The 25,627-nt window shown below is 43.8% G+C and overlaps 1 protein-coding gene across 5 annotated transcripts in view; it reads left to right on the top strand.

The window, feature by feature from the left end:
- The window catches only part of znf385c (zinc finger protein 385C), a 389,456-nt gene that overhangs the window by 328,271 nt on the left and 35,558 nt on the right, over positions 1-25,627 (top strand). For 4 of the 5 annotated variants that reach the window (XM_055656995.1, XM_055656994.1, XM_055656997.1 and 1 more), the window contains one exon: positions 12,343-12,453. The exons of the other annotated variant lie outside the window; for it this stretch is intronic. In XM_055656995.1, the coding sequence (XP_055512970.1) occupies positions 12,343-12,453 (111 nt within the window). The remainder of the gene's footprint in view (positions 1-12,342; positions 12,454-25,627) is intronic. 5 annotated transcript variants of the gene reach the window in all.

The following is a 25,627-nucleotide window of genomic DNA, read 5'->3' as shown; positions in this document are numbered from 1 at the left end:
TACGGTGGTCCTCACTCTGGCCTTGGAGGAGGCCCAGGACAGAAAGGTCGGATTTGGAATGGGAGGGGAAGTTGAAGTGCTGAGCCACCGGGAGATCAGGTTGGTTATTGCGAACCGAGCGGAGGTGTTGGGCGAAGCGATCGCCAAGCCTACGCTTGGTCTCACCGCAGTGTTTCCCCCACTCTGCTCTTATTTCAGATTGGTAGCATTTTGAGTAATATATGTATAAATTATGTATAATTTGTTTTGGGATTTGCCAATGTCCCTGTGATGCTGCTGCAAGCAAGATTTTTCGTTGCACTCATAGCACTCACACATTTAACAATAAATTTGAACTTGATCTTCATTAACTTTCATAATCGCAGAACTGATTCTCGCCAGAAGTCATTTGCAACATCCACAAGGATGGACATATTCTGTCACATCAACACAAATGATTAAAAATGGCAATTTAATTTTGCCTTTTTTTTTACTTCATTTGGCTGAGGCAGATTTTTAATCTAATATTAATTGAGTTTATTAAGTCACCCTTCATAAATAAGTCTGTAAAGTCTGCTTATAAATGTTTTGCTCTGTTAAAATTAAAGCACAGCAAAAAACAGGTTTCTATTCACGAAGCTACATTGAACCAAAACAATGTTTTAGTTTTATAGTTTAGAGATACAATGTGGAAACAGGCCCTTCAGCCCACCGAGTCTGCGCCAGCAAGCTATCCCCACACATTATCACTACCCTACACACACTAGGGACAATTTGTACATTTATACCAAGCCAATTAACCTACAAACCTGCACGTCTTTGGAGGGAACCAAAGATCTCGGAGAAAACCCACGTGGTCACGGGGAGAATGTACAAATTCCATACAGACAGCACCCGTCGCCTCTGGTGCTGTAACGCAGTAGCTCTTCCGCTGCGCCACCGTGCCGCCCATTGTTCATCTTAGTCAGGTTGGATGAGTTGGGCTGAAGGTCCTTTTCCGTGCTGTATGACTCTGACTAAGAGTGGGGACAAGAGTGGCCTTGCTACAGTTATGCTCACTGTAAGGGAATGGCTTTACATTGTTCAAAGACAGTTGCAAATGATCGGTGGCATGCCATATACATATGCTGTATACATATGCTATATATGCCATGTCACAAATCCATGATATTGTGCATACTGCAAATACTGCACTCTTTTTAACTTCTAATTGAAGGGGATGCCAAGTGTGAAATTAATATTAGACTTAACAGGAATCAAATCAGTTTTTGATTTTAAACATGGTTTTGAAATGGGTCAGAATTTTCTTGAACTAAGAAGAGAAAATGCTGGAAATACTGCGCGCATCAGGACGCATCTCTGGAAAAAGAACACGTTTTGTTTCCAAGATCCTTAGTTAGAACGGGGAAAGAGAGAAACCTTGATCATTATCAATAGAAGAAAAGAATGGAAGTGTCAAAGGGAATATTTGCAATTGGGTGAGACCAGATGAGTTAATGTGAGAGTAAGTACTCATGTTTGAGTAAGGGTGGGGGAGACAGCCTACCTGGGGGCAGCGACAGTGACCGGGCCTCTGGCACAAAGACCGGTCCTGTTGCTCAGAAGGGTAAGGAAAAGAAGAGGAGGGCAATTGTAATAGGGGACTATAGTCAGGGGGTCGGATAGGCGATTCTGTGGACGCAGACAGGAGACCCGGATGGTAGTTTGCCTCCCTGGTGCCAGGGTCAGGGATGTGTCTGAACGGGTCCAAGAAATCCTGAAATGGGAGGGAGAGGAGCCTGAGGTTGTGGTGCATATAGGTACTAACGACATAGGTAAAAAAAGAGAAGAGGTCCTGAAAGAAGAATTTAGGGAGTTAGGTAGAGAGTTAAGGAGAAGGGCTGCAAAGGTAACAATCTCAGGATTACTGCCTGTGCCACGCGACAGTGAGAGTAGGAATGGAGCGAGGTGGAGGATAAATGAGTGGATGAGGGACTGGTGCAGTGGGTATGGATTCAAGTTTCTGGATCATTGGGACCTCTTTTGGGGAAGGTGCGACCTGTACAGAAAGGACGGGTTGCACTTGAACTCGAGGGGGACCAATATCCTGGTGGGGAGATTTGCAAAGGCTACTGGGGAGACTTTAAACTAGTATGGTTGGGGGGAGGGACTCAAATTGGGAAAGCTAGCAGTCAGTGTGTGAGGCAGGGGGCAGAGAATGGTAGCACTCTGACCCAAAATGTAGGGGAGAGAGAAGAAAAAGACAATAAACAGAGAATAAGAGAGGGTGGGTTTCTTAAATGTGTATATTTTAATGCTAGGAGCATTGTAAGAAAGGTGGATGAACTTAGAGCCTGGATTGACACCTGGAAGTATGATGTTGTGGCGATCAGTGAAACATGGTTGCAGGAGGGCTGTGATTGGAAACTAAATATTCCAGGATTTCGTTGCTTCAGGTGTGATAGAATTGGAGGGGCAAGAGGTGGAGGTGTTGCATTGCTTATCAGGGAAGATATTACAGCAGTGCTTTGGCAGGATAGATTGGAGGGCTCGTCTAGGGAGGCTATTTGGGTGGAACTGAGAAATGGGAAAGGGGTAGCAACACTTATAGGGGTGTATTATAGACCGCCAAATGGGGAGCGAGAATTGGAAGAGCAAATATGTAAGGAGATTGCAGATATTAGTAGTAAGCACAAGGTAGTGATTGTGGGTGATTTCAATTTTCCACACATAGACTGGGAAACACATTCTGTAAATGGGCTGGATGGGTTGGAGTTTGTAAAATGTGTGCAGGATAGTTTTTTGCAGCAATACATAGAAGTACCTACTAGAGAAGGGGCGGTGCTGGACCTCCTGTTAGGAAATGAGATGGGTCAGGTGGCAGAGGTATGCGTTGGGGAACAGTTCGGGTCCAGTGATCACAATACCATTAGTTTCAATATAATTATGGAGAGGGTCAGAACTGGACCTAGGGTTGAGATTTTTGATTGGGGAAAGGCTAACTTTGAGGAGATGCGAAAGGATTTAAAAGGAGTAAATTGGGACAGTTTGTTTTATGGGAAAGATGTGGAAGAGAAATGGAGGACATTTAAAGATGAAATTTTAAGAGTACAGAATCTTTATGTCCCTGTTCGGTTGAAAGGAAATAGTAAAAAGGAAATAGGCTTTCAAGGGAAATTGGACACTTAGTTCGGAAAAAGAGAGAGATCTACAATAATTATAGGCAGCATGCAGTAAATGAGGTGCGTGAGGAGTATAAAGAATGTAAAAAGAATCTTAAGAAAGAAATTAGAAAAGCTAAAAGAAGATATGAGGTTGCTTTGGCAAGTAAGGTGAAAGTAAATCCAAAGGGTTTCTACAGCTATATTAATAGCAAAAGGATAATGAGGGATAAACATTGGTCCATTAGAGAGTCAGAGTGGACAGCTATTTGCACAGCCAAAAGAGATGGGGGAGATATTGAACAATTTCTTTTCTTCGGTATTCACCAAGGAGAAGGATATTGAATTATGTGTGGTAAGGGAAACAAGTAGAGTAGCTATGGAAACTATGAGATTCAAAGAAGAGGAAGTACTGACACTTTTGAGAAATATAAAAGTGGATAAGTCTCCAGGTCCGGACAGGATATTCCCTAGGACATTGAGGGAAGTTAGTGTAGAAATAGCAGGGGCTATGACAGAAATATTTCAAATGTCATTAGAAACGGGAATAGTACCGGAGGATTGGCGTACTGCGCATGTTGTTCCATTGTTTAAAAAGGGGTCTAACAGTAAACCTAGCAATTATAGACCTGTTAGTTTGACGTCAGTGGTGGGCAAATTAATGGAAAGGATACTTAGAGATAATATATATAAGCATCTGGATAAACAGGGTCTGATTAGGAACAGTCAACATGGATTTGTGCCTGGAAGGTCATGTTTGACTAATCTTCTTGAATTTTTTGAAGAGGTTACTCGGGAAATTGATGAGGGTAAAGCAGTGGATGTTGTATATATGGACTTCAGTAAGGCCTTTGACAAGGTTCCTCACGGAAGGTTGGTTAAGAAGGTTCAATGGTTGGGTATTAATGGTGGAGTAGCAAGATGGATTCAACAGTGGCTGAATGGGAGATGCCAGAGAGTAATGGTGGATGGTTGTTTGTCAGGTTGGAGGCCAGTGACTAGTGGGGTGCCACAGGGATCTGTGTTGGGTCCACTGTTGTTTGTCATGTACATCAATGATCTGGATGATGGTGTGGTAAATTGGATTAGTAAGTATGCAGATGATACTAAGATAGGTGGGGTTGTGGATAATGAAGTAGATTTTCAAAGTCTACAGAGAGATTTATGCCAGTTGGAAGAGTGGGCTGAAAGATGGCAGATGGAGTTTAATGCTGATAAGTGTGAGGTGCTACATCTTGGCAGGACAAATCAAAATAGGACGTACATGGTAAATGGTAGGGAATTGAAGAATGCAGGTGAACAGAGGGATCTTGGAATAACTGTGCACAGTTCCCTGAAAGTGGAATCTCATGTAGATAGGGTGGTAAAGAAAGCTTTTGGTGTGCTGGCCTTTATAAATCAGAGCATTGAGTATAGAAGTTGGGATGTAATGTTAAAATTGTACAAGGCATTGGTGAGGCCAATTCTGGAGTATGGTGTACAATTTTGGTCGCCTAATTATAGGAAGGATGTCAACAAAATAGAGAGAATACAGAGGAGATTTACTAGAATGTTGCCTGGGTTTCAGCAACTAAGTTACAGAGAAAGGTGGAACAAGTTAGGGCATTTCTTTGGAGCGCAGAAGGTTAAGGGGGGACTTGATAGAGGTCTTTAAAATGATGAGAGGGATAGACAGAGTTGACGTGGATAAGCTTTTCCCACTGAGAGTAGGGAAGATTCAAACAAGGGGACATGACTTGAGAACTAAGGGACAGAAGTTTATGGGTAACATGAGGGGGAACCTCTTTACTCAGAGAGTGGTGGCTGAGTGGAATGAGCTTCCAGTGAAGGTGGTGGAGGCAGGTTCGTTTTTATCATTTAAAAATAAATTGGATAGTTATATGGACGGGAAAGGAATGGAAGGTTATGGTCTGAGCGCAGGTATATGGGACTAGGGGAGAATACGTGTTCGGCACGGACTAGAAGGGTCGAGATGGCCTGTTTCCGTGCTGTAATTGGTATATGGTTATATGGTTATGATCCTACTTGTTTATGTGTATTAAGATGTAGCATTGACATGTCTAGAAGGCCATGTCTAGAAGGCCAGTGTGATATACAACATATATATCATGCATATATATCTATGCAACATATGCAGGTTTTTTTTTCGATTTTCTGATTAAAAAACAAAAATCAAAGTTAGAGACACAAGAGACTGCAGATAATTTCATGTTCAGAGGAACAGAATTAGGCCAATCAGCCCATCAAATCTACTCTGCCATTCAATCATGAATGATCTATCTTCCCCTCTCAACTCCATTCTCCTGCCTTCTCACCATAACCTTTGACACTTTTACCAACCAAGAATCTGTCAGTCTCCGCTTCAAAAATACCCAATGACATGGCCTCCACAGCCATCTGTGGCAATTAATCCACCACCTTCTGGCTAAGGAAATTCCTTCTCATCTCTTTTCTAATGGTATGTCTTTTATTCTGAGGCTGTGCCCTCTGGTCCTAGACTTCCCCCACTAGTGGAAACACCCTTTTCACATCCACACTCCCCAAGCCTCTATTCAGTAAGTGGTTAAATTAAATCTCTCAGGAGAAAATTTGTTAAAAACCCCCTGACAATTTTAGTTGTACGCATATCTTCCACCCCATCAAATATCAGGGCAACAGGTTATAAGAGATGACTGAAACATAAGGGGGGGGGGGGGGGGGGGGGGGGGGGGGCTGTATTCACCTGAGGTAAGATTACTGAAGGGGAATAGAAACATAGAAACGTAGAAACTAGGTGCAGGAGTAGGCCATTCGGCCCTTCGAGCCTGCACCGCCATTCAATATGATCATGGCTGATCATCCAACTCAGTATCCCGTACTTGCCTTCTCTCCATACCCCCTGATCCCCTTAGCCACAAGGGCCACATCTAACTCCCTCTTAAATATAGCCAATGAACTGGCCTCAACTACCCTCTGTGGCAGAGAGTTCCAGAGATTCACCACTCTCTGTGTGAAAAAAGTTCTTCTCATCTCGGTTTTTAAAGGATTTCCCCCTTATCCTTAAGCTGTGACCCCTTGTCCTGGACTTGCCTAACATCGGGAACAATCTTCCTGCATCTAGCCTGTCCAACCCCTTAAGAATTTTGTAAGTTTCTATAAGATAAGAATAATGATCAACGTGTTCAAACGTAGGTGTTTTGGTTCCAATTACAAAGAGTATTGTGGGAAATTTGTGTCTGCGTGTTATTGTGAAAAGACTACAGGTTACTTTCAATAGATGGATTAACATGGCTACATGCCTGAGACTTCCTCCCATACAGACCCATTGAGTGCCATTTGCACTGAGAAAGACAGGCGATGGGACCACCAACAAAAGAAGGCATTTTCCCTGGGGAAGTAAATGGGTGAAACCAGACATTGGTCTCCAGATAAACAGGAAATGCATTCAGTAAGAGATTTTGAGGAATCTTCAGTGAAAAGAAATTGGATTACCAAGTGATTTGCCTCACTCCTCTCTATTTGTGACGTGTCTCTTGTCTCTTTGCAACAACTCCTCTGATCCTCGCAATTCCTTGCTTTCATTGATTGATTGCTTGATTGAAAGCTACAGCAGGGAAACAGCCCCTTCGGGCCACTGATTCCACGCCACCTATCCATCCGAGTTCTGTGGTAGACAAAAATGCTGGAGAAACTCAGCCGGTGAGGCAGTATCTATGGAGAGAAGGAATAGGCGACGTTTCGGGTCGAGACCCTTACGGTACCATTGATCCAGCCACTTTACTGTATGTAGACTCTGGATAGAAGGAATAGGTGACGTTTCGGTTTGAGACCCTTCTCCAGTCTGAAGAAAGTAAGTCACCCATACCTTCTACCCTGAGATGCTGCCTGTCCCGCTGAGTCACTCCAGCATTTTGTGTCTACCTTTGGTTTACACCAGCATCTGCAGTTCCTTCCTCCAGCATACTGTATATATATGTTTAAGAAGGAACTGCAGATGCTGGAAAATCGAAGGTACACAAAAATGCTGGAGAAACTCAGCGGGTGCAGCAGCATCTATGGAACGAAGGAAATAGGCAACGTTTCGGGCCGAAACCCTTCTTCAGCCTAAAGAAGGGTGAAGGGTTTTGGCCCGAAACGTTGCCTATTTCCTTCGCTCCATAGATGCTGCTGCATGCGCTGAGTTTCTCCAGCATTTTTGTGTACTGTGTGCAGAGCCAGGTGAGAGTACAAAAGCAAATGGTATATTTCCATGGTACAGATTACATCTCACTGACTGAAAAACTATTAGTTAAACTTGCAGAATTTGTACAGAGAAGAACGTGCCATGAATATTTATGTGCGATGTTACATTTCAGAAAGGGACTGTAATTGTTTTCCTTTGTCAGGCAGAAATTTAGTTCATTGCGGCATTTCCATCTGATTGGAGCGCTCTTTGAGTGAAGGTGGCTCTCTGGTTAATTGACTGTTGGGCTCTGTTTCAACAAAATCTTTTTTTTCTTTTTTGGACAATATTTGTTGTGAGGACGTAAGCCGGCTTTTGGACTGTGTCCAGGAGGAGAGACAGTCCTGTGAACAAGCGGCAGGCAGTGAGCTGTAGGCAGTCTGTGGGCTGATAATTCTGTAATCACCTGTCTGTTTGCTCCGGGAATGGAATTCATTGAGGTGATAATGGTTTTACTGTGCAGGCGTGTGCCTCCGAGACTGACGCACCTGCCTGTGTAATTAAATACGTTGAAAGGCAATCCAGGATCGTGAGTTTGTGTCGGGAGGGAGGAAAGGAGCTGACAGGAAAAATCACACAGGTCGCCCTGTGTTCCCTGAGAGCATAAAGCAGTAACTGTATTGCGGGCCACGTTTTTTTTTTTTTTTTTTGCCAGCGGCTGAAGGCATTTTTTGACCGCGGTGAGTGAATTCCTGCTATTGTTAGCGTAGATTGAGTGTGGCCATGTGCATCCAGCAACAGTAGCAGTGGCTTTAACCCTTCCTCCACACCATCCGCTGGGAGGAAGAGGGTTTTGTTCTCCCCAACCAAGCGACATGTCTGACATGAAAATAACAGGGCATGCTGGAAATACACAGTAGGTCAGGCTGCATCTGGTAAGAAACAAGAGTTTGCGAGCTCATAATGTGCAGGAAGGAACCGCAGGTGCCGGTTTACACCGATGAGATAGACACCAATTGCTGGAGGAACTCATCGCGACAGGCAGCATCTCTGGAGAAAAAGGATGGGTGACATTTCGGATCGAGTCTGAAAAAGGGTCTCGACCCGAAAACCCGAGATGCTGCTTGTCCCGCTGAGTTACTCCAGCATTTTGTGTCTATCATAAGATCATAACATATAGGAGCGGAATTAGGCCATTAACCTAGGGATCTGAACCCAAACCTGACGCCATGACAACGGGGTTATGGCAAGAGGAATGGGATTGTGAATGATTTCACTGGCAGCCAGATCTTTTGAACCATTGATTCAAGGGCATTTCTTCAAATCTCTCCAGAACGCCTGGGGAATTTAAATCCAAGTCAATAAATGAACTTGGAATTTAAGAAAACAAAAATAAAAGCCAGTCTCGATAATGGTAACAAAAGAAGTGTAAAATTGTTACAGAACCCCTTCTGGTTCCTCATTGTGTGTGCGCCGAGGTAACTACCATTGTGGACCATGGATAGACACAAAATAGACACAAAACGCTGGAGTAACTCAGCGGGACAGGCAGACCCATCTCTGGAGAGAAGGAATGGGTGACGTTTCGGGTCGAGACCCTTCTTCATTGTGGACCACCCTGGCCTGTGTGTGATCCCCAGACCCAACAGGAGAGTTGACTCTTGACTGCCCCCTCACTGGAGGACCAGTAAGAATGGCAGCACAACCTGTGAATGAGTGCATGAATTAATACATAAGATTCAAGCTTGTTTTTGGTTTATGATTGTCATGTGTATCAATGTACGGCAAAAAGCTTTGTCTTGCATGCTAGCCAATCTGATCAGATAATACTATGCATAAATACAATGTTAGTAAGTAAGTAAGTTTATTGGCCACGTATTCACATACAAGGAATTTGCCTTGGTGCTCTGCCCACAAGTAACAACATGACATACAGTGACAGTTACGAATGATTCAGAAAACACTAAACATTAATAATAATAAAACATTACTGAGAAAACACCATTGATCAAGCATGTGAACCAACAAAATACCAGGAGGCTACAGATTTTTGGCTCTTGAGTAGAGTCAAACTCTACTAAGTAGAGTCACCTCTACTACTAGAGCAAAGGGGGAGATGTAGAGTGCTGAATATAGTTCTCAGCATTGCAGAGCATCAGTTCCACAGACAAACTCCAATATCCACATTGATAATTGTGTAATCACATATCCACAAAGGAGGAAGATGACTGAACTTTACTGCCTTCCATCAAAGTGAGGAAGGTTGATTCCACTGTGGTGGATGTTTATGTTAAACTTTATTTTTTGTGCTGTGTGTATTTTTGCTTTTTATTCAGTCTGGCTGTATGGTAACTCAAATTTCACTGTACCTTAATTGGTACATATGACAATCAAATTGGATCTTGAATCTTGAGGTAGAGGTGAATCGGACAGTTATCCCCTAGCTTATGGAAGGACCATTCAGAAGCTGTTCCTGAGTCTGGTGGTGTGCACTTTCAGGCTTCTGGTGAAGTAAATCAGGAGCTCAAGACAATCCAGAGTCAACAAAGGGATTCATGTATGCAATACTCCCGGTGTGGTCTCACCAAGACCCTGTACAATTGCAGTGGAACCTCCCTGCTCCAATACTCAAATCCTTTTGGTATGAATGCTAACATACCATTCGCTTTCTTCACTGCCTGCTGCACCTGCATGCCTACTTTCAATGACTGGTGTACCATGACACCCAGGTCCCTTTGCATCTCCCCTTTTTCTAATCAGCCATCATGCAGGATAGAAACAGGGCCTCTTATCATTGAGTCGTCTGTGCTGCCTATCTATGCTAAGCCCATAGCCTGCATTAGGCCCATTTTCCATGTTTTTATAACTACCCATTTTTTCTATCTAACACCTTCTAAATGATGAAACATTATCCACCTCTACCACCTTCTCTGATAACTCCATCCAGCCAACCACTCCCCACATATGAACATTTTACCACTCAGATTGCCTTTGCAATTCTCTCCTATCGCCTTAAACTTATGACTCTAGTTGTAAACTCCCTTGTCATTGGAAGGGGACTCTGACTATCTATCCTATCTATGCCCTTCATAATCTTATAAACCTCCAGACCGTTCCCCATTGAGTTCCCTGCATTCCATTGCGAATAAACCCACCCCATCCAAACTCTCCTTATAACTAAGATAGGCACAAGGTGCTGGAGTAACTCAGCAGGTCAGGCAGCATCTCTGAACAAAAAAGATGGGTGACATTTCGTGTCGGGACTCTAATTCAGACTGAAGAAGAGTCCTGACCCGAAACATCACCTATCCTTTTTCTCCAGAGTTGCTGCCTGACCCGCTAAGTTACTCCAGTGCCTTGTGCCTATCTTTGGTATAAACCGGCATCTGCTGTTCCTTGTTTCCACATTCCGTCCTTATAACTACAGCCCTTCAAACCAGGCAACCTCCTGGTGAATCTCTTCTGCTCCCTCTATCTATTTCAGCCACACTCTTCAATGGTGCAGCAACCAGAACTGTACACGATACGCCAAAAGTAGTCCGACTGATGTCTTATACAGTTGCAATATGATATCTCAGCTTTATAATTGATCTGTAACACGTTCTGCCTGTTTGGTGATTCTTATCTCCTGGTAGGATGGCTCATTCATGAATCGTTTAACGAGCCATTCAGAACAGGTGGTGCCATTGAGATTTACACCCTTGAATTATTAAAATGAAAAATAAACCCCTTCACGCAAACTAAATGAACAAAACAGTTACAGCAGAGAAACAGGCCCTTCGGCACACAGTGTGAGTGCTAGATAAACTAATCTCATCACAGCTTGCACATGACCCATATCCCCATTGGATCTATTGTTCCAATTTATTTACCTGCAATACACCAAAGTCAAGGTGCAGACAAGACATTGTAAATGGACAAAAGATTTGGGAAGTGTCCAACAAATAACAATTGCCCATTGTGGAAGTGTCAGACTAAGTCAAAGCTGATATAAAAAAGGTCCACAAAGGTTTTCAAAAATGTATTTAGACTGTGAGGTGTTTCCCATCAAGTTTTAATGTACTTAACACGGGTTTCCATTACAGCTTCTCACTTCTCCTTTCCGACATGTTTAGATAATAGAAAGGAACTTTAGCCCTGTGGCCCCTGGTGCTGTTTCTCAGGATAGCCTCCCTTGTGAAGGTGGGAAGGCACTGAATCTTAATGAGCGTGCACATCAAAGTAACAATACAGTCTCACCCTGTAGCTTAGTACGATTTCCCCTGTGATGAACACATGATAGGGCCGAGCATAAACTGGATACAGTTGAAATGGAGACCTTTAATAAACACAATGGCATGACGAACAATAGCATGAGTTGAAGTATAATGCAGTTGACGCCCTTTTAGCCTGTCATTAGTACCATTCACAGGAGGTGTATTGGCGGGTACATTGGACCAGTTGGCTGGCTGACCTAGTTGCCACTTAGTATGCCACTTAGTCATTGCCGCTACACCATTTTCTGGAGTCTGATGTAGGATCTCGACCCGAAACGTTACCCATTCCTTCTCTCCAGAGATGCTGCCTGTCCCGTTGAGTTACTCATTTTGTGTCTAACTCCATTTTTCTGGGTTCTAGTAACACGCAGGACAATAAATAAATATATATATAAATAAATAACTAAATAGGTAGATTACTGCAGGTGTCAAACATCTGAAATAAAAACTGAAAATACTGGAAAAACTCAGAACATCAGGCAGCATCGGTTATGAGAGGTACAGGGTTAAACTTTCAGGTCCATCATCCTTCTGACAAAAGGTCTTTGAATCTGAAACATTGACCAGTATCTACCTCCACAGATGCTGCCTGGTCTCAGAGCTCTTCCAGTATTTTTCTGTTTTTACTTAAAATTAAAAAAAAGAGAGATTTCTTCTTCTCAAACCTCGAAAGTACCTGTCCCCCTGATCATGAGAACAGATTCGCAAGTTAATGATTCACTGTTTACAATTTATTTTGCTTTCCTATTTTGCAATAATTTGCCATTTATTTCTGTGGCATTTAATGGGGCGAATTGTGCTCTAAATGTGGTTATTTTAATTGCAGATGGATCCAGTGCAAAAGGCTGTAATAAACCACACGTTTGGCGTAACACTGCCACCGAAAAAGAAGCACGTCATCTCTTGCAACGTATGCCATCTGAGATTCAACTCAGAGGTGAGATGCTTCCCTCCACGAAAGCCTTGGTTGAAACATTGCCCTTGGTAACATCGTACAGATTAACAGCCTCCCTGCTGGCACGGGCAAGCAAGCTTGCTGCTCAAGCCTCAAAAAGGCAGAGATAGATCGGTAGATTCTAGTACGGGTGTCAGGGGTTATGGGGAGAAGGCAGGAGAATGTGGTTAGATAGATCAACCATGATAGGGTAGACTATGGGCCAAATGGCCTAATTCTGCTCCTATCATTTATGAACTTATGAACTTAACATACATGGCACACACATTTAATTCTGGGAACAAATGGTTCCTGACATGATGGAATATTATGGGGAGTGAAATAACTAAATGCAAAATCCACATTTCTGGCTCAAGTTTCTGCAGACTCATTTGTCTTAACATCTTATCACAATGAAGGCACCTAACATTTTTTGTTCTGAACAAAATGGTAACTTGGTGGTGCTCTATTAACACAGCTGAAAAATGTGTTTATCACATTAGTTTAGTTTAGTTTAGTTTAGTTTAGAGATACAGCATGGAAACAGGCCCTCCTGCCCACCGAGCCCGCACTGTCCAGCGATCCCGATGTTGGGGGAGTCCAGAACCAGGGGTCACAGTTTAAGAATAAGGGGTAAGCCATTTAGAACGGAGATGAGGAAACGCATTTTCACACAGAGAGTTGTGAGTCTGTGGAATTTTCCACAAACACTTTCTACACACATTAGGGACAATTTACGCTCATACCAAGTATACAAACTCAAGCCAATTGGCCTACAAACCTGTACGTCTTTGGATTGTGGGAGGAAACCGAAGATCTCGGAGAAAACCCACACGGTCACGGGGAAATCATACAGACAGCACCTGTAGTCAGGATCTCAGGCGCTGCAAGTGCTGTAAGGCAACAACTCTTATCACTGCGCCACCCTGCAGCATTTTAGAGATACACCGCAGAAACAGGCCCTTCGGCCCACCGAGTCTGCGCCGACCAGCGATCCCCGCACAGCACACTGTCCTACAAACACTAGGGACAATTTTACATTTATACCGAGCCAATTAACCTACAAACCTGTACGTCTTTGGAGCGTGCGAGGAAACCGAAATTCTCGGAGAAAACCCACGCAGGTCACAGGGAGAACATACAAACTCCGTACAGACAAGCATCCGTAGCCAGGATCGAACCCGGATCTCTGGTGCTGTAAGTGCTGTAAGGCAGCAACTCTACCGCTGCGCCACCGTGACTCCCTTAAATAGGCATATTACTGGCATTGGTTTGTCTTGGAATCATGTTTAGCACAGATATTGTGGGCCGAAGGGCCTGTTCAAGACTTCTTTGTTCTAATAATAAGGGTAACATGTGAGTAACTTGATGTTAAAACCCTAAAAATGATCATTAACAACAATATAGGAATACGAGGAACTGCAGATGTTGGAAAAAGGGTCCCGACTAGAAACCTATCTATTCCCCCCGCAGATACGTGCTGAGTTCCTCCAGCACGTTGTGCATTGATACAAGAGTACTTGCATATTTTACATGTGTGTTATACACAAGTTCTAAGTATGTTCAATATGTTTTGATATTTAAAAAAATGTTAAACAGTGTGTGCAGAAAGTGCATTTGTAAAAAGCGTTTTCAACACCTCTATGAAGATCGATAAACAGAGGCACTTTTATCTGCAGGCATTGTCAATTTTGCGAACAATCTCTTACCCTGGTATGACCACTCATTGTAGTTGCTCTGGATATAACAGCTCATTGATGTAGAAATGTGCCCCAAAGAAAGATAAAATCTCAATTATCCCGCCAAACAGACCCTTGCCAAACATTTCGATATTCACCAACTCCATGGCCTTGTACGGCAGTTTCAACAAGGTTGGCCACTTATACAAAGTAATTGCAGCATGTTTCAGGCACGTCGTGACTTCTTGTTAAACGTGCAATTTATTTTGTAGCACAATCAAAATTTATTCTGCATTCTGGTTTCCTCAATTGCATAAATCTTCTGCTTAATCTGGTTTCGTAACATGTGTGGTGACCAACAAACCCTCCCGTTTCTGCAGCACCTTTCACGTAGCTATGGGTTAGGCACTTTACAAGAGCCTGACTATTGGTGCCAGGCTGTGCAAGGAGAGGGCCAAAAACCTGGAGAGGAGAACAATTTTAAGCAGCCGTTTTAAAGGGAATTAAGAGGCAGAGTGGTTTAGGGAGGAACTTTTAGAGCTTCGATCCTTGGCATGCCTTTTAATGGCAGAGTGATTAAAATCAGAAATGTACAAGAGCCAAAAGTAACGGACGCCCTGATGCTTTGATGTGATATGTTCCCATGGATCAGGTTCTAATCAGGGTCCAAATGTACGAAATAGAAATTGGAGGGGTCGCCATGACACTGGGCAGAAATGTGATCTGCCCCACTGTGTGTATTCGCTCTCTTGCATTCGGAGCGTTAACCAGGTACTTCTGAGTTTGAGTTCAGTTTACAGTCACCTGTACCGAGGTTCAGTGAAAAGTGTTTGTTGCGTGCTAACCAGTCAGTGGAAAGGCAACACATGATCACAATCGAGTGTGCAGATAGGTACTTCTTGGAGAAAGGGCATAATTTTCAGGAAAGGATACAATTCCTCTCTCATCTTTTCCGCATGCATGTTTTCAAACTTCTGTACCTCTTGCCTAATGGGAGCGGGGAGGAGAGAGGCTGGTCCTGGATTATGCTGGTGGCCTTGCCGAGGCAGCGTGAAGTGTAGATGGAGTCGACAGGAGGGAGGTTAGTTTGCGTGATGCTCTGGGCTGAGTCCACAACTCTGCGATTTCTTGCTGCCTTGGATGGTGCTGTTCCCAAACCATGCTGTGAAGCTCGGCGATAAAATGCTTTCAATGGCGTTAAATGCTTTAATGTCTCCGGTGAGGGCTAGTAAATCTCTTACTGGTGCACTCCCCTCACTCCTGAAGTGACAGCTCGTGATTTTGTGCTCAATTCTCAGGCGTAGGACTTGAATCCAGAGTTGATCGGCACTCCTAATAAACGTACCGCGCAGTCATCAAACATAATTACATTTCATTTATTATTGTGCAATGAAAACCAACAACTTGTTGAATTGGATTTCAAATGCCATTACTCTGTGTCATAAAGGAGGTGGGCCCAGTTGTTCATTCAGAGTAAAATTCCTGCAGTTGTTACAAAGAAAAGCTGAATATTTTATGGACCTTCAGGAAAGAGAAACGGGGTTAACTGCGCAGGTCATTGACTTTTCATCTGAAGAAGGGTTTCGGCCTGAAACGTTGCCTATTTCCTTCGCTCCATTGATGCTGCTGCACCCGCTGCGTTTCTCCAGCATTTTTGTCTACCTTCGACTTTTCATCAGACCTGATGAAGGAAGGGTCATTGATTTGAAGCATTAACTCCGTTTCTCTCTCCACGGACACTTGCTGACCTGATGAGAATTTTTAGTTTTATTTCAGATGGTTTTTTTCATTTTGTTTTCCAGTCATTTAAACAAAGTTGTATGACTAAATTCTTCAGTGGATTATAGAATGTCCCATTAACTATTTTACCTACGATTAATTGCAACCAAAGTCTTTTTGATAAACCGCATAGGAAGGAACTGCAGATGCTGGTTTACACTGAAGATCGACACAAAATGCTGGAGTAATTCAGCGGAACAGGCAGCATCTCTGGAGAGAAGGAATGGGTGACGTTTTGGGTCAAGACCCTTCTTCTTGGTCTCGATGTCTGGATCTCTTCTCTCCAGAGATGCTGCCTGTCCCGCTGAGTTACTCCAGCGTTTTGTATCTATCCTTTTTTAAACCTCTGGTTTTCAATTTGTTCACTATTTGCTGACTTTCCATTCCTCTGCTGACTATTTCAAGATTATTTTCCTCTTTTCCCTTTGCTTCTCTCTGCCGCACAGAATCCCTGTATCAGATGCCGTACACCTGTTGCCCAAGACTTGGCCAGCTTAGGTTTAAAAGATTAATTAGAGTCTCGTGGGATGATAGAATCTTTGCAGCAGAGAAGGATGCCATCAACCCATCAAAGAGTTAGTCCCTCTGTAGAATTGTTCAGTGAACACCAGATAACAGAAGTAAATAGGAGCGAGAATAGTTCACATAGATCCTCATGCCTGCCCCACCATTGAATATGATCATGGCTGATTTATCCCAGGCCTCAACTTTTTTGTCCCAGCTCCCCATAGTCCTCAACTCCCTGATCTTTCAGTGGATTAATTACCTCCTCTTCAAACTCCACCCCAATGATCTAGCTACCCCTTCTTCCATTGCTCTTTCTTTGTAAGAGCCCTGTCCCACGGTACAAGTTCATTCCAAGAGCTCTCCCGAGTTAAAAAAAAATCAAACTTGTGGTAAGCACGGAGAATGAATGTAGCGGGTACGTTGGAGCTCGGGGACGTCTCTTAGCGGTAACGGCAAGTACTTGGGAAGACTCGGTAACGGCAGTTACTCACGGGAAGACTCGTGAAGATTTTTCAACACGTTGAACAATGTCCACGAGAGCCCCGAGTACCGACGAGTGGCCATTACCGTAAATCTCCGAGTTAGAATCTGGGCAAACTCGGGAGAACTCTTGGAATGAACTCGTACTGTGGGACAGGGGTTTAACTCTACAAATCATTTTCCAAGTGTCAATACAATGCTCTTCTGAAAACCCTAATTGGTTGGGCAGCAGAGTTGCTGCCTTACAGTGCCAGAGACCCCGGTTCGATCCTGACTACGGGTGCTGTCTGTACGGAGTTTGTTACTTCTCCCTGTGACTGTGTGAGTTTTCTCCAGTTTCCTCCCACACTACAAAGACGTACAGGTTTGTGGGTTAATTGGCTTTGGTACAAAAATTAGTAAATTCTCCCTAGTGTGTATGATAGTGCTACTGTGTGAAGTGATCGCTGGTCGGCACGGACAGGGTGGGCTGAAGAACCTCTTTCCATGCTGTATTTCTAAAGTCTAAAGTGCACTCATTGGAACCTTGTTGAACCTGTCTCCATTGCCTACACTCCGTTCTACAGCTCTCCAGAGGTGCACCTGCCTTGTTTCACTTGCTGGATTTCCCCTTGTCCACCCTGTTCCCACCACACCACTGGGTGTTTGAAGTCCGTTTGTGTTGGAAAGCCTTGGTGGTTGACATCGTAGAGTGTTGTTAACAGTTCCATTTATATTATTCAATTTGAGAATGATTTCACCCATATATCTCAAGGAAAAATATATGTTGGTTACATTGGGTTTTCAAGAAGAATTCATTTATTTTCCTCATTATGTTCATGCTGGCTCAGTATGTTTAAGGATTGAGACTATATTTGGTTCTTCATTTATGGATCTAGCTTGGGTTATGGAGGGCCAAGCTCAAGATGAACTTCCACACGCCCTGAAACATTGTTTAGTTTAGTGTAGTTTATTGTCACGTGTACCCAGGTACAGTGGAAAGCTGTTTTATTACGTGTTATCCAGTCAGCGGAAAGACTGTACGTGATTACAATCAGCCCGTCCACAGTGTACAGATACAGGATAAACGGAATAACATTTAGTGCAAGATAAAGTCCAGTTACAACAAATCAGATATTAGAAGTTTTATTCATCCATGAAAGACCCCATGAGATATTTTGGATTGTAAATGAGGAATTCATAAAAATCCCCCAATCCCAAGTTTTGGTCCAATAATTGTTTACACTAGAGCAAAGAGTTAATGGTGTAAGCCAAGCTTGGCCCCTTGTTGCAAAAGGCCATTTTAATGCTGGAAGAAGAGAACTCCGAAAGCTCTTCCATCTATCCCTTGCTCCAGATGTTGAAGATTTATATTTTTAGCTGCACAACATTGACACAAAATGGCTCAGTTTGTGTCACTTGGCATCTGAGTCAAACGTTTGTGAGTTCATGACCCACTCCAAAGGCCTGAACAGAAATATCTGTCCTGACATTCCAGCAAAGATTTGTGGGGCTTCTACACGGTGGGGTGCTGTCTTTCATTAGAATGAGATTTTAGAGTAAGATTTGGTTGCATGGGGAAATATGTTTTTGTCAAATCTAAACTCCAAATATATTAAATAGTTAAGCAGGCAATCTGATTAATGATGTCCATTCAAACTATTTGCAAATGTAGTTGAATTTTGCATGATTTAATTCTATCTCGTGGAATCATGGAGTTTAGATGATCCATGTGTCTATCTTTGATCCTGTCCATGTTGTTTAAATCATCAGTCACAAGCAGAGCCTACTATCCCCGTCACCTCTCTAGCCATCAGCTATCAAGGATTTCTTTTCAGCCAGTTGTCTTGGAGAATCATTTCTGTAGCACGGTTTCTGAATACCAATCATTGGATTTATCCATCAAGGTGATGTTCTATTCCCCTTGCATCCAAAACTACAATCAATTTATTTCTATTAGTTTGTAAAGTCGAGATACAATTTAACATATCAGTATAGTCGGGATGGCACGGTGGCGCAGCGGTAGAGTTGCTGCCTTACGGCGCTTGCAGCGCTGGAGACCCGGGTTCGATCCTGACTACGGAACTTGTACGTTCTCCCCGTGACCTTGTGGGTTTCCTCCAAGATCTTCGGTTTCCTCCCACACTCCAAAGACGTGCAGGTATGTAGGTTAATTGACTTGGTGTTTGTGTAAAATTGTCCCTAATGTGTGTAGGATCGTGTTGCTGTGTGGGGATTGCTGGGCGGTGCAGACTTGTTGGGTCGAAGGGCCTGTTTCCTAAACTAAACTAAAGTAAACTAAACCATTGATTTCTCAGGCACACACAGGATCCTACCGCGTCATTGTGAAATGAGCAGAGAAGTTATTCAATATTTATATTTATTATTGTTTATTTATTATTTTTTTTTTATTTATTAGAACAATATTTATTAGAACAGTGTGGGAAAGAACTATAAAATGCTGGTTTAAATCGAAGGTAGACACAAAATGCTGGAGTAACTCAGCGGGACAGGCAGCATCTCTGGAAAGAAGGAATGGGTGACGTTTCAGGTCGAGAACCGTCTTCATTTATTAGAACAGTGCAGGAACCACAATGTCTGTGCTGAACGTGATGCCAAGTAAAACTGATCTCATTTGCCCGTACATGATCCATATCCCTCCATTCCTTGCACTTCCATGTGCCTATCTAAATGTCTCGTAAAAAGCCACTATCGTATCGGCCTCCAACTGCACGCAATACTCCAAATTTATTCCCCAATCGATATCACTGAATCAAATTGCCCAATGATTATCCTGTTACTGTATAAGTGCAGATTGTTGTAATATTGTTCATGTGGGAGACAAAGTTATAAATTATTTCACTGGCTGTAAAATGGTGTGAAACATCTTGAAAGGACCGTGAACAATAACATATAAATGCAAGCCTTCCTTTACTGTGTGGCAGTCGAATGGTGTAATCTCTCTCCGACAAACTCCAAAACCCCATACACAGTTAGGCCGGTTCCCTCGAACCCCCCCAACCCCCCCCCCCCCCCCCCCCCCCCCCCCACTCACAAGGCCGCAGTCTTCGGAGGGGGCAGGGCGTGTGGGTGAAGCACAGAGCCGTCCTGAGCCTTTTCCCACGCACATCATTTCCTTCAGCATCCTTCAGGGGCAATGATGCGGTGAGAATGGCTTTTACGACTCAATTCATTTTTGTCAAATTGAGGTTCCACTGTTAAACTCGCCAGTATCATTTGCATTTTAATGACACAAATGCATTTTTTTGTGGAATTCTAATAAAGTGTGATGAAATGGAGTGATAGAAGAATAAACTGGTGATGGGGTAAAGAGTGTCTGAAATCTGTTTCACTGAACTGTAGTAAATTTAATGACAAATAGTCATGTGAGAATCATTAATGAATTCTGTCTTTGCACTGAGAAAGAAAATAGCCTCGCTTCGTGCAGAAGCTGGTTTGACATTTGCAAGCTGCAGAAGTCCATATTTATTTATGCCTGTTTCATATTTATAAATCTTATATTTGCACAGTAGATTATTTAAACTAAGGCTAGAAAAAGCGCATCCTTTAAGTATAAAACTATACGTCCCTTGGTGAAACATTCTTACCCAGAATGTAAAGGACTTTCAGAAGTTGGTCACTGGAGCTAAGTTCAAAACAATGCATTCGGAAATAACAAGGGATTTTTTTTCTCTTTAAAGATAGGTCAAAGATTTCTATTAATCGATGCACTGCAAAGCGAAATTGAAGGGTAAAGATATTAATAGCATCACTAAAGTGATATCAGGCAGCCAAGGAGAGGACACATTGTAAAAGTCTCAGTGTTTGGCGGAAATACTTTTGATGAAGATGAAGTTACATTTTCGTGTGAGGGAAGGGAGGAATTAACAAAGAAATAGGGTATTCGTTCATTAAAGTTATGGAAGACGAGATAATGAATCCTAATCTTCTTCTTATCGAGTCCACATCAAGATTAGAAATTGTTCAGCCAGAGCTGATCACACTTCTGGTGTCTGTCTTGTGCTTCTTGTGCGGGGTGGTGGAAATATTGGTGGAAACAGGGCCGCGACGTGACGCTCTTTCCTTGACCCCATGAATCCTAATGGACTACCGTGTCCAAGGCTCTTCTGTTTTGCTGATCATCAACAAACGTAACAAGGGCAAATTCCCCAACCAAACATTGTTTGTTGAAGGTACACAAAAATGCTGGAGAAACTCAGCGGGTGCAGCAGCATCTAAGGAGCGAAGGAAGTAGGCAACGTTTCGGACTGAAACCCTTCTTCAGACTCGGCCTGAAACGTTGCCTATTTCCTTCGCTCCATAGATGCTGCTGCACCCGCTGAGCTTCTCCAGCATTTTTGTGTATCCCCAATCAGTACCCCTTTCCTGCCGAAACCCGATTGTTTGTTGAAGGCAGGTAACACTCAACTAACGGCGGTGGTTGCTCAGACAATGTATCAAAGGTTATACCATATGACAGATCCCGTTTTCGAGTTATAGCCATTACTTGCAGGAACAGGCCGTTCAGCCCAACTCATCAATGCTGATCCAGGTGCCATATGTATGATGTCCCATTTGCCTGCATTTGGCCCATTTCCTAAAGGGTACGCTAACAGTCAACAGACTTCTTATATAGAAATTTCTATATGCGACGTGAAATAGTTTATGTTCATGAATGATCCACAACAACACACATAGTGAAAGATTAATCTTTATTCCATAAGCAATCAGGAACATTTGTACTGCCAGCCATTCACGTCCAGCTCGGCGTGGCTTATGAGGGCCGACTGACCTTGACTAGGGTAAAGCTGTGTAGTACCGTAATACCATGTAATGGGTGGCATGCAGAAATGTGTAGTGGAGATTATAAATGGCAAGGATTAATAAGGGTTAATCTACAGTTTATAATATTCTTCAGAGATCTGTTAGAAAGTGAATATATGTCGGAAGGAACTGCAATTGCTGGTTTAGACTGAAGATAGACAAAAAAGCTGGCGTAACTTAGCAGCATCTCAGGCAGCATCTCATGAGAAAAGAAAGAATCTGAAGAAGGGTCCCGACCCGAAATGTCACCTATTCCTTCTCTCTGGAGATGCTGCTTGACCCGCTGAGTTACTCCAGCTTTTTGTGTCTATAGAAAGTGGAACCGCATCTGAGGATTGGAATATTGCACCAGATTTTGAAAAGGAACTTGTGTAGCACAGCAATTAAAAACAAATGAGACTAACAACAGTTGTGAGATTATTAGCAGGATCCCACAGAGAGAAGATAATGATCACTTAGATAGGTCTGGCACTGGAGGACAAATAGCCACTGAAGGAAAGCTTGTTGTATCAAGCTTTTCGGAAAGATCTTTCTAACCGATGATCTACAGATTAACAAAGTAGGTTTTAGTAAAGGTTTGACACTGACCTGTACCCTCACTTGTATCCACCTATCACTTGTCAGGCTTTGACCCACGTGCCCCCCCACCACCCCCCTCCCTTATTCTGTTTTCTCCCTCCTACTAACAATCTGAAGAAAGATTGCTATTGAGGGAGTGCAGCGTAGGTTCACCAGCTTAATATATTAGGATGGCGGGACTGACGTATGATGAAAGAATGGGTCGACTGGGCTTGTATTCACTGGAATTTAGAAGGATGAGAGGATATCTTATAGAAACATATAAAATTCTTAAAGGATTGGACAGGGAAGATGCAGGAAAAATGTTCTCGATGTTGGGGGAGTCCAGAACCTCCAGTTTAAATTCCAGTTGGAATATTTTGGAGGACCAAGTAACCAAGAACCAAGAACCAGGGGTCACAGTTTAAGAACAAGGGGTGGGCCATTTTGGACTGAGATGAGGAAAAACTTTTTCACCCAGAGAGTTGTGAATCTGTGGAATTCTCTGCCACAGAAGGCAGTGGAGGCCGATTCACTGGATGTTTTCGAGAGTTAGATTTAGCTCTTAGGGCTAATGGAATCGAGGGATTAGGGGAGAAAGCAGGAACGGGGTACTGATTTTGGATGATCAGTCATGATCATATTGAATGGCGGTGCCGGCTCAAAGGGCCGAATGGCCTACTCCTGCACCTATTTCCTATGTTTCTATGAAAGGTCCTGACCCAAAAGGTCCTCTGTCCTTTCCCCCGACAGATGCCGCCTGACCCGTTAGGTTCCTCTAGCACTATGTCTTTTGTAGAAAATCAGCCTGCCAGGCAAGCATTGACTAGAAGGCAAGATTTTTGAATTGACAGTAAATTGGCTTAACTATGCAAGAGAAATGAGGTTGTGAATGTGGCAGAGAGGTAGGGATTCAGTACTGTCCACTGTGTATATGAACTTCACAGACAGACTGGGGCTCTGAAACCAAGCTGCTAAAGCCACCACACGAGGTGTTGTATGTGACATGGGGTCCACTATTGCAGCACAAAGGTTATCTAATGCATACCAGTTCAGTGAACCTGAGGTTGAAGGTCATTCCCGGTCACTAGCATCAAATGCGTATTATATTTGCAACGACGCATTCAATCTGTCTCCAGAATGTAGTTCCTTGGAGAGTATAATAAGCTGCTGTCACTGTTAGTGCATGGCTGGAGCAATGTTGATAAACTGCGCACAGGATCCATAATCCAAAGTATGGACTTTCTGGAAAGGGCTTTTTTAAAAATCTCCGCTAGAACACGGAACAGCAGTACAGCAAAGGAACTGGCTCTTCAGCCCACAATGTCTGTGCTGAACATGATGCCCAGAAAATCTAACCTCATCTGCCTGCATGTGATCCAGATCAATCCGTTTTCTGCATGTGCGAGTGCTTATCTAAAAGCCTCTTAAACGCCACTCGTGAATCTGCCTCCACCACCACCTCTGGCAGCTCGTGGCAGGAGCCCATCACAAAATGTGTAAATAAAGTTTCCCTTACCTGCCTGCTTTGGCCCTCTCACCTAAAGGCTTTGCACACTAGTCTTTGACAGTTCCACCATGGGGAAAAATGTTCTGATTGTCTACCTTATCCGTACCTCTTGTCCCCTTATATATGTATATACTTATAGGTGCATGTTCTCCCTGTGACCACAGAGCAGTCCAGTCTCTCAAAAGCAGCAGAGATGTTTCTATAAGAATAGGAAGGTAGACACAAAATGCTGGATTAACTCAGCGGGTGAGGCAGCATCTCAGGGGACAAGGAACGTCGCCCATTCCTTCTCTCCTGAGATGCTGCCTCACCCGCTGAGTTACTCCAGCATTTTGTGTCTACCTTCAATTTTAACCAGCATCTGCAGTCAAGAGCGGAACTCGCTATCAAAACATGTAGGGGACCAGGGGACACAATTTTTTGGTGGCCACGCGTGCATGCGCACACACACACACACACACACACACACACACACACACACACACACACATGCGCGTGCGAGGCTTCAGAGGCTCAATTCAGCGCTAAATGCAGCTCAACTCTGCCTGCCTCACCGGGCTAACTACAGCCCCGTCTGGACTGACGGGATACCAGCGCTACTTCTCCGCGTTGGCCATATTGCCCGCAAGTCCAGGAAGGGCTGTAGGCTTACCTGGCGGGACAGGCAGAGTTGAGCTGTGTTTAGCGCTGCTTCTCTGCGATGGTTGTGGGCCTGGGGGCACCGCGCCCGTCTGACTCAATTCAATTCAATTCAATTCAATTCAATTCAATTCAATTTATTTGTCATTTGGACCCCTTGAGGTCCAAACGAAATGACGTTTCTGCAGCCATACATTACAAACAAATAGACCCAAGACACAACATAATTTGGACTCCCGGCCAAAGATCCTATAGCAGAGGATCTTTGCTGCCGACCTCTCTGGCCATCCGTGGGGGGGTCACACGGGACAGCGCCGGCTGGGATCGATCCTGACTGCGGATGAGGTGCAGGTCTGTGCCACGTCCCCCTCCTCCAATCACCGGACTCCATCCTCAGTCCCACCCCCCCCCCCCCCCCCCCCCCCTCCCTCCTCCAATCATCGCGCTGAATCGTCATGTCCCGCCCCCATTGCCCGCTGCCCGACTTCTCTCTCGTCCAATTGGCGCCCTCGATCATCAGCCCCACCCCCACTGTCTCGCGGAAAGCGGAGATTTCACCGGGTTTTAAAATCCGGATTACAAAAACTTGGGGGGGGTGGCTCCCACCTCTCAAAACATGGGGGGGACGTGTCCCCTCTGGCCCCCCCCCCGGGTTTTCTGCCCGTCTGCAGTTCTTCCCTACACTTTCTATAAGAAGAAGTCTCTGCATTTCCTTGGAGCTGCTCCCACTTTCCCAGTTTAACTTGCCAAAAATCTAGCTGGTGCATAATTAAGCTGTCACCTCAGATTGATAAAAAGTCAGCTTTCAAATGCATCAATAAAGGAATGGTAGTGAGGGGTGAAAGGCACTTAGTTTGGCACGCACAACGCACAAGATTTTCACACTTCATGCCTCCAATTTCCCATCTGTTGTGGACGGGAGAGTGAAGCCGAGCTGGCAGCACGCCATCCTAGCAGGCACCAAGGAATAATGCAACAGAACTTCAAACCCTGCAACTTAGGGGATGGTGTGGGTTCACCAAAAGGCAACAACTCCCCTCAAGTATCTCCCACCAGATTGAGTTCACAACGAGAGCGTTGCAACTTCAATTGAAGTGTAGACACTAGAAACTGCAGATGCTGCTTTACAAAAAAAAAAAGACACAAAGTGCTGGAGTAATTCAGCAGGTTAGGCAGCATCTCTGGAGAATATGGATAGGTGGTGCTTCACAAAACGTTCTCT

Source organism: Leucoraja erinacea, chromosome 27 (assembly GCF_028641065.1).
Source record: "Leucoraja erinacea ecotype New England chromosome 27, Leri_hhj_1, whole genome shotgun sequence".
In the NCBI taxonomy this organism is placed as follows: Eukaryota; Metazoa; Chordata; class Chondrichthyes; order Rajiformes; family Rajidae; genus Leucoraja; species Leucoraja erinaceus.
The sequence above is the reverse complement of the archived record's forward strand: the minus strand, read 5'-3'. Positions and strand labels throughout refer to the sequence as shown.